Below are 8,999 nucleotides of genomic sequence, written 5' to 3' on the forward strand. Positions count from 1 at the left end.
TTTGAGGCCTTCACCCTTGCCCATCGCGCGCGACACTGCTGTACACACACACACGAACGAAACAGCGACCCCCCGCCGAGGATGCCCAGAGATGTCGCTCAACGAGAATGACCTGTCGCAGCTCCGCGCTTCGCTCCAAGATGCCGTTGTGAAGTGCTCCGAGCGGTGTCTCTATTCGTCTGCGAAATGGCAAGCTCTCTCCCTGCTGCCGTCCGAGGCGACCCCTGCAAGAGCTTGTAGCTAACGTTGCTCCTGTTCCCAGGGCGGCAGAGCTCCTCAATTCCATACCCGAGACCTCGACCGATGCCGACGTCGCCGATGCCGATGGGCAATATGTCCCGACCGTCTTCACGCCCAACGCCGACCCGGAGGAGGCTCTGCTTGAGGCCAGGGAGATTAACAAATACCTGCTGGCCAAGGCGCTGTTCGACTCGAGAGAGTTTGACCGCTGCGCCGCGGTATTCCTTCCGGATGCTGTGCTTTCGGGCAAGATGAACGCCAAGGCTGAGGGGACACCGAAGGGAAAGGGAAAGACAAGAGAAGACAAGGCGTTCAGCAGCACCGAGGTCCCGAGGTTGAGCCAGAAGAGCTTGTTCCTTGCCCTGTACGCAAAGGTCATGTCCGGGGAGAAACGCAAGGACGAAGACTCCGAAATGGTGATGGGACCGCAGGATCTGGGCAACGTGGTCAACAAGCAGCTGAATGCTGTCAGCCGGTTTCTCAGCAATTGGTTCGACGAGAGGACGACGGATGACGGAGAGGTGCTTGGCAGCCAGGGCTGGCTGGAATACCTGTGAGTGTGAGCGCGTTGATGGTTCGGACGAGTACTGACTGGAGTAGGTATGGAATGGTGCTTGCGAAGGAGAAGAACGAGGATAAGGCCATGGACTTCTTCATTCGCAGTGTCCATCTGTATCCCATGAATTGGGGCTGCTGGCTCGAAATGACCTCCCTGATTTCACGGCTCGACGACGTAGGTCCCGGATGTGCACTTGAACTTGAACTTTCATGCTAACTGGTGCTAGTTGAGTCGTATATCAGCTCATCTTCCTCAAAACATCGTCTCCTTTATTTTTCATCTCCACACATCCCTCGAGCTATACCAGCAAAGTCCTGAGCTCGCAAACTCTCTGGATCAGTTGCTGAACATCTTCCCGACCTCGTCATTCCTACTCACATGCAATGCCCTCCTTTCATATCACGCCAAAGATCTTGTGGCAGCCGAGCAACACTTCAGTCGACTGTTGTCACTACACCCTCACAGGCTGGATTCGCTGGATCACTATTCCAATATCCTCTACGTCATGAACATGAGACCGAAGCTTGCGTTCCTTGCACATTTGTGTTCCAGCATCGACAAGTTCCGCCCAGAGTCCTGTGTAGTAGTGGGCAACTACTACTCACTGCTTTCAATGCACGAGAAAGCAGTACAGTACTTCCGTCGAGCCCTTACACTTGACCGGACTTGCCTGTCTGCATGGACGCTCATGGGCCATGAGTATGTGGAGCTGAAGAACACCCATGCAGCGATCGAATCATACCGACGCGCAGTCGATGTCAACCGCCGGGACTACCGAGCTTGGTACGGCCTCGGGCAGACATACGAGATGCTCGAGATGCACACCTATAGTCTGTGGTACTACAAAAAGGCGGCTGGACTCAGGCCCTGGGACGGCAAGATGTGGATGGCGGTCGGCTCTTGTCTACAAAAGATGGGACGCGACCAGGACGGCATCAAGGCTCTGAAGAGAGCCCTGCTCGCGGATGCCTACTACGATGTTGGAAGCAGCTTCGGCAGTGGAGGAGACTTACTCAGCGGCCGGGGTGCCACGGGACAACTGGACCCAGAGGTGCTGTACCAGATTGCGATGATGTATGACCAGCTAGGCGAGCTCGAGGAGGCTAAAGCGTACATGGAGCTGTGTCTCGCGCAAGAGGGTGGTGAGGTCGCTGCAGAGAACAATCTGGGTGATTCGATTGCTATTCACAACGACTCTCCCGGCGCTTCTGACGACGAAGGCAACGGAGAAGGCCGCGGAGACGGCGGACATGAGGGAACGGGCGTCACTGCCTCGACGAGCAGGGCGCGGATGTGGCTGGCAAAGCATGCCATGGCAAGCCATGACTTCATGACGGCCAATCGGCTTGCCACGGAGCTCACCCAGGACGGGTACGAGGTTGAGGAGGCGAAGGGCTTGGTCAGGGAAGCAAAGGCGAGGCTACGTAACGCGGGAGTAGGTCTTAGCCCATGACCTTGTCATTGAACATGGCGAAAAGAACCACACGGGTTGCGAGGCCTCTGTCGCACTTAGTCCCGAGGAGATGTCTGCAGTTTAGACGATGTCACGGCCAGGCAATGAGGCGTCTGAGAGAAGAGAGAGTATAGAGCTCTCGTGTATGTTTAATGCTCGAGTACAATGCAACTGAGATACCACGTTCTCGAGGCTTCCTTCTCTCCTGGCTTCATTGCGCCTAATGTGCCACCCATGATCGTCGCAGTGGGCCTCATGCAACACCGCAGAATCCCTGGAACCGGCGTTTTCCCACTGTTCCCGTCTTGCGATGAGATGAACGTGACCATCCTCGACTTCCAAAGGCGTGGAAATGCAACGTTTCCGCCGCCCACAGCAAAAGTCAAGCAGGCAGTGGAAAACTTCTTCACGCAGTAGTAGACGGATAAACCAAAAGGCTCCAAGTGAACGTTGGCGGAGGATTGGCGAGGAGAATCGATCAAGTGACGCAGATACGAGATTCTGCAGGCCCTTTTCTCCCGCTCTCTGGCGATGAGTGAGCGAGCGCTTCTCCCAGGAAGACTCAATTCCTGCCGGGCGAATTGAGTGCGGTGCGGTTTAAGGTCCCGCGAACCACGTGCTTGGCTCGTGGCAGGGTTTGGAGGACGCCAACACCGTTTTTGGAGACTGGACTACCGTTCTTTGGAATGGGCGGGGGAAGCGCACTTGGGGGATCCAACACCTAACACAAGGCTAGGTCTTAGACCGGGTAGTCTATCTACCTACCTTGGTTTGCAGTGCTGGGAGAAGTCCACGGTAAGGTAAGAGGGGACCTTGAGTGTATCGAAGATGGTGTGTTTGTGAGGCGGGGGTGGGAGTGGTTTGTTGGCAGAATACGAGGTGCATCAGGCATCGTCACCGCATCTCTTCTCTTTAGTCTGAAATGGTCGCGGTTAGTTCCTCGACTTTATGTGAAGGTCGGCGGCACAGCAAAGCTTTTTTTCCCCCTTGCACCGTTCAGGCTGAGAGGGAGGGGGGAGGGCGAGGGATATATGCGTGTCAGCTGCGAGAGAAGAGAAATATTGATTCTTGGCGAGGGGGGCCGGGTGAGTTTTAGATAAGGTCGCATAAGCGGGTGTGGACGATCTGTTTGCTTGATCAGACGCCACCGCCAAACGAAGCAATTCCTTTCCTTTTTGGGGAGTTTTCTGGTGAAGGAGCGTGATCGCGAGTCTTGTTGCCCGCTATTATTGTATGTGTATGTGTGTGTGTACTAAGTAAGGACTGTCCTGTCCCGTATGGCGAAACTCCGCACTCCGCTTGACTCCAGATGAATCAAACCCGTTCCAACGATGATTCCTGCAAAACAAAAGACTAGCTGTATCCCGCGAAATCAAAATGCCATATGGTATCATGTAGTGTTGTAAATCCCGGTAGTTTCCCCTCCCCAAGCTTTTTTCTGCCGGCCCATGAAGGAAAGTGTAGAATGGAATAAGAAAAGTCTCAACTAGGACTGACGGCCTTTGTGTGTCAAGACGTGGTTTCCCCCGATGATGGGGAATCGGGAATTAAGTAAGAGAACATTAGATGAGCAGAGCAAAGAGACCCGCGAGAGCGACCGCGCCGAGGCCGGCGCCGAGATGCTCCGCTCCGCTGCCGGGAACGGTGACGGGGCGCGTAGTCGTGGGGCCTACGGGGGTGTTTGTTGGCGGGGAGTCTGGCTTCGTGGTGGTGAGCTGGGGCGGCGCGACGGGGGTTACGCCGGCGATGGTCGTCTCCGCGGGAGGGGTGACGACGATGACGGTCGTGGAGGTGGTGCCGTTGTGGTGAGGGGGCTTGGGGGAGTGGGTGTGAGGAGGCTGAGGGGTGTGGGTGAGGATGGTGGTGTTGTGGTAGGTTGGGTGAGGGGGCTTGGGGGTCTTTGTGCTGGTTACGATGGTCGTTTGGTCGGGCGGGCATGAGGTTGTGGTCGTGTTTGCATGAGGAGGGGGAGGAGGGAGAGTCTTAGTCGTCGTGTAGGGGGGTGGTTGGTGAGTTGTGATGGTGCAGGGGCAGTCTAGAGGGTGTCAGTCGAGGTTGTAAGAGGAGAGATGGGAGCGACGTACTGGTGATCGTAAGAGTTGTTGCGGTCGTTGCGGTGTAAGTCACATTATGGTGGACAAACGTTGTGGGAGACTATCCGCTGTTAGTTGAATCATATCATCGTGAGTGAGACGAATGAGACTCACAGGGCAGTACGTCTCGTAGGCCGTAGTGACGATCGTGGTGTAGGAAGTGTGGACGTCAGTCCCCCAGGCATTGGCGACGGCGAAGAGCCCAGCGGCGGGCGCGAGTATCTGCATAGACTTCATGTTGACGAAGCGAGTGGCTGTTGAACGAGAGTGAGTTGCCAAAGGCACGCTTAAGCAAAAGCTGCTGGTTGGTAGTTGCTCGGTGATGCTGGTTGTGATTTGGAGACAAGAACCAGCCAAGCCGGGGAGCTCACTCGCCTTATGTATCACAACGGACGCCGGCGAGAATCATCGCGAAGGCTGGTTTAGCTCGTCTGCCCTTGCAGACTGAAACTTACAGATCCCCCGGTCGTTTGCCTCGCCCCAGATCTTAGGTCGGGCGCACCGGTCCTGACCCCTCCATGCCGAATTCGTGATCTCCTACCCCAGGAGGCCGCGATAACGATACGGAGCGTGGTGATGACTGTACGCACCTTGCAGGCGGTATGCAGTCGTGCCAGATGGAGACAAGATGCGGGAGGATGTGACTCTGCGGTTGACGGCCAGATACGAGACGGCCTTCGTTCTGACAGGTGCTGACGGTTCTGGTGTTTTCCATTTTGGAGTTGACGCCATTCTGGAGGCTCCTTTCGATTGGACCGGCAACTTTATCGATTTCGTTTTGGGCAAGTGACAGAACGGTGGCAGGGGTTAGATGGCGTCGCTCGTGTTGAGGCCACAACGTTGCCATGGCCCGGAGGCATTTTAGCAAAAGACCACGAGAACCCGACAGTCGTCAGGACCGACAGAAAATAGAACAATTCGTCGCGGATTTCCGCAGGGCGATGGATAATTGTATCGGTATTACTCAACGACGCTCGTGTCCGTGAAGCGACAAGTCTCCGGCGTCGAGTCACTTGACTGGACGCTGGCAAAGAAACCAAGGCCGTCGCTTAAGGAATGCTTTTGGGCCAAGAATACCGCCAGATTGGGCAAAGGGCGAAGGTAAGACTTCGTGTTCGGCGCTTTTTGACCCATGAGCCTCGGGCAGTGCGGGGTGACCAACATGTTACGCCACTGCGCTGCTTGTGGATGAGAATAAAAGCAGGCTGTCAGCAGCCAGTGTTGAAATAAGCAGCGGTGCTGTAAGGGACATCGTCGACGAAGTTCGAGCATTTGCAAATCGCCCCTCAAGACACTTGACTTGATTGTTCCGTACTTTCGGAACGTGTTTCCAGGTCACAACATGTCTTAAGCTCGCGCGAAAAGACCAACAACGTTTCGGGACGGAGACTTCTCTGCACCTTGCGAAGGGATAATGAAGGAAGTGGAAAGTACGGTTCGTGGGAGAAGCAGACCAGGCTCCCAAAGAGCTTGAGCAAATGCACCTCATCCCCAATACATGCTCAAGCGATGTATAGCAATCAATATATCCAAGAAGTGATATTGAGAAGATCTCTGCTGACACTGCAGCACAACTGCAGCTTAGCATGTGACATCTCGCCCCAATGAGGATCGATAGGCTTATCTTTGTGCCTTGCGTGACTCTGACAACTTCAATCGACCACCGCAGTCGAGCAGTTCCCCGAGGTCGGCGAGCCGTTATTTGCCATTTCTGGGCAATGTGATCAAATCAGCCCACGACCGGTACCCGGACGAACGTTCCGACCGATGGCGGTTTCTCTAGCGAGGCCGCTCAGCAGTCAGCCCGGAGCGGGAAAGGCGCTCTCGTCTTCCATCCCAGCGGCTCGGCTCCAAGGTCTGTAAGTGCCCACCGGCACGAGGTTCAGCCCCAGATATGTCAATGCCTCGATCGATCAGCCGTCAGGCCAGGGAAAACCCCGCCGGAACATAATGATGGATATGCGGGGGCTTTTCTGCTCAGCTCTGGAGTTAATGCTCAAGGTTCTTGGATCTTGGTTCTCTGAGAGTTGATCAATATGTCGTCAATGCTCCATGCCCCTCGCGAAGCATCCGAATCGATCGACAGGCGACGGAGAGCCTCCGGACTGACCTCGGGCGAAAAGCTTTTACTGCGCAGGTTGCGATGACGGTGGCGTTAGTGCCATGGTGGGCAACCGGCAAAAATGGCCAAGGTCGTGACAGGTTTTCACATGGTTCTCGTCTTGCCATCATCTCAAGCTCAACTTGTTGGGCGGAACACTGGTTTCCGTGGTGGGAATATGTCGTCTGCGAAGAGGAGGCACATGTTGGAGATGACGGTGAATGGCGGGGTGCCAATGGATATGATGAGGTCAGGAGCTGTCACGAACCTCCGCAACCGTTCGCAGAGTGCCAGTTTTCAACCTCCTGTGACGCTGGTGACGGTTCTGGGGCCAACTCAAAAGCCAGTTTGGCAAGGCCATGTTGCGGCGTTCCACTGCTGAATGCAACGGCGGTCCGGTGGAGCAGGAAGAGCGGTTCTGTTGAGAAGTGTGAGGGAATTCCACTTCCTCCAGCCAACACTTCAGCCAGTGACAACAGCTGCTGATGAATCAATGACAAGCGAGCAAGTGCAGCCGCAAGAGGCAAGAGGCGAGAAGTCTTGGAAGAGGACGAAAAACTGGGACGCAGTGGAAGCGCAAGAAGTGTTCCCCGGCTTGAACCCCCTGCGAGCTTGTGATGTTGACGGAGAAGAGGACCTGGAGGCCCGCAGAGGCCCGCACCCCGTTCTCGAACGGACAGTCTTTCCGTTTGGAGCAGTCTTCGCGCCGGAGGGCATACGCACCGTCCGTGGCCGTTTGGTTCCTGGTTTTTTCTTTCTTTTTGCTGGGCGACGGTTTGGGCCTGTGCTTGTGCCTGCGCAAGTCATGCACAACGGCCTTGTTCCGTCCGGAAAGTGAGTGATGATCAGTGGGTACCCGGCTGTGGTCTCGACCGTCCCCGTCCCAATGATCATCGACGGGCCGCCAAGGAACACATGCTCATGCAACCACTTGCGACTGCCAACTGTGTGTGCTCGTCCCTGACGTACGGGTGCAGGTAGCAGTGACAGTGTACCTGAGGACGGGCAGAAAAACTCGATTGAATGCCATCCCAGGAGGAAGCACATGTTTGATACAACGCAGCCTGGGATTTCTGCTCGTCTGGCTCTAACCGACCGAGCTGACGGGCTGGGTGGCTGGTGATTGACAGGACATCTCTCACTCTAAAAAATACCTTAGATTTGAGCTTGTAGATTCGAACCACGAACCTTGCAACTTCGCAAGGTTGCGAAGCCCATTGCGTTGCTCCGATGAGGCGCAAGACTGGTCCATTCTTTTTGCGATTCGGCTTAGGATGTTGAGAACTCTGAGAGGCCTCTGAACATATTGGTTATTCATTTGTATTCGTCCCAACTTAGCACATGGGGTGCACTCGGCGCGACTGAGGCGTCTGACTGCAAGGTCAGCGACGGGCTGACGGTGGCTCGGCCGTCGCTCAATATGCAGCCTTCGGTCGAGATACCTACTAAGTCAGGAAGTACATGGGATGACTCAGGCAAAAAGAAAGAAAAAATCCTTTTCAAAAATCCCTCGAAAACTCAGCGAGGCATCCACACCTGAGGTTCCAGGCCGTCGAAATATGCAGGCACAGACACAGCTTGGGCGGCCGGCACTGGCACACCGTAAATCGGGTCTGGATGCAAGCACAAAACTTGTTCCTGGCAGGGCAGACGTCGGGCAGTGCCCGGGGAACTCCGCCCAGTACACTTAACACCGGCGCTGCTGGAAAATGTTACAGCGTCTGGTGGACTGAGGTAAGGTCGTCTATCACGGCGGTAAGCTTGCCTTGTGCCTGTACCTCCTGGCTACAGTGTTCACCGCACCACGCACTCGGAATATGATCGACAGGCACAAGCCCACTCGTCCCCCTTCCCACCATCCTGTTCCCTCGTGTCTTGTTCCCAGAAACACAACCTTGGAGCTGCCCTCCAAAACTTTGGCCAGTGTCTGGACAAGTGGTAAAGTACCGCGGTCCCAGGGCCGTGAGCTGGGAACCATCCTCCCCGATTCGCCCACCGAGGTCAGCGACCCAGTTCTTCCAGTTTTTTTTCGCTGAAGTTTCTTTCCCCCTTCCCCTCTTTCTCCTCCGCAAGTACCTTTTTGCCAAGTGCCCCTTCCTTTCGTCGGTGACGAGTTGTCGAGGACGGGATGGAGTCTGCCAGGGAACCGAGAGGCATTTTCCGGGCTTCGTGGCATCGTCTGTGTCGCAGGAGGATTCGAACCGAGATGGATGTCCCTTCGCTGCCAGGTCACTCGGTTTGTTGGCGACATTACGGATACGCTGTCGTCCTTTCTTTTTTGCCTTCCCCGGCCACACGAGACCAGGTCTCTTTTTCTCTCTGTGCGTGTTCCCCTTTATCTGAGTCGACAGCAAGTCAGGCTGTCGTCCAATGTTCAGAAGCCAGCCTCAGCAAACCTAACGAAGCGGCGCCATTTTGGCTGGCTCTCGTCTGTCGTCTGTTGTTTGTTTTCCCGTCCAATGTGTATCGCAGTAGTTGGCCGCGGCGGCTTCCAAGCAAACCACTGTCGCCCGCATTTTCGTCACATTGATCGGCCAACTGGACCTGCGCAAG

General features: G+C 55.4%; 2 protein-coding genes across 2 annotated transcripts; one reads left to right on the forward strand and one right to left on the reverse strand.

Moving 5' to 3' along the window:
- Positions 1–91: 91 nt before the first annotated feature.
- COL26b_000236 (uncharacterized protein) lies at positions 92–2,252 on the forward strand (the record flags this gene model as incomplete). Its single annotated transcript, XM_053173206.1, has 4 exons — positions 92–165; positions 263–793; positions 841–973; positions 1,026–2,252. The coding sequence occupies 4 exons, from the start codon at positions 92–94 to the stop codon at positions 2,250–2,252; spliced, it is 1,965 nt and encodes a 654-aa protein (XP_053042912.1).
- A 1,562-nt stretch (positions 2,253–3,814) lies between these two features.
- COL26b_000237 (uncharacterized protein) lies at positions 3,815–4,582 on the reverse strand (the record flags this gene model as incomplete). Its single annotated transcript, XM_053173207.1, has 2 exons — positions 3,815–4,150; positions 4,460–4,582. 2 exons carry the CDS (start codon positions 4,580–4,582, stop codon positions 3,815–3,817), a joined length of 459 nt encoding a protein of 152 aa, XP_053042913.1.
- Positions 4,583–8,999: the final 4,417 nt, after the last annotated feature.

Source organism: Colletotrichum chrysophilum (genome assembly GCF_026319265.1).
Source record: "Colletotrichum chrysophilum strain AFK26 chromosome Unknown scaffold_1, whole genome shotgun sequence".
Lineage (NCBI taxonomy): Eukaryota > Fungi > Ascomycota > Sordariomycetes > Glomerellales > Glomerellaceae > Colletotrichum > Colletotrichum chrysophilum.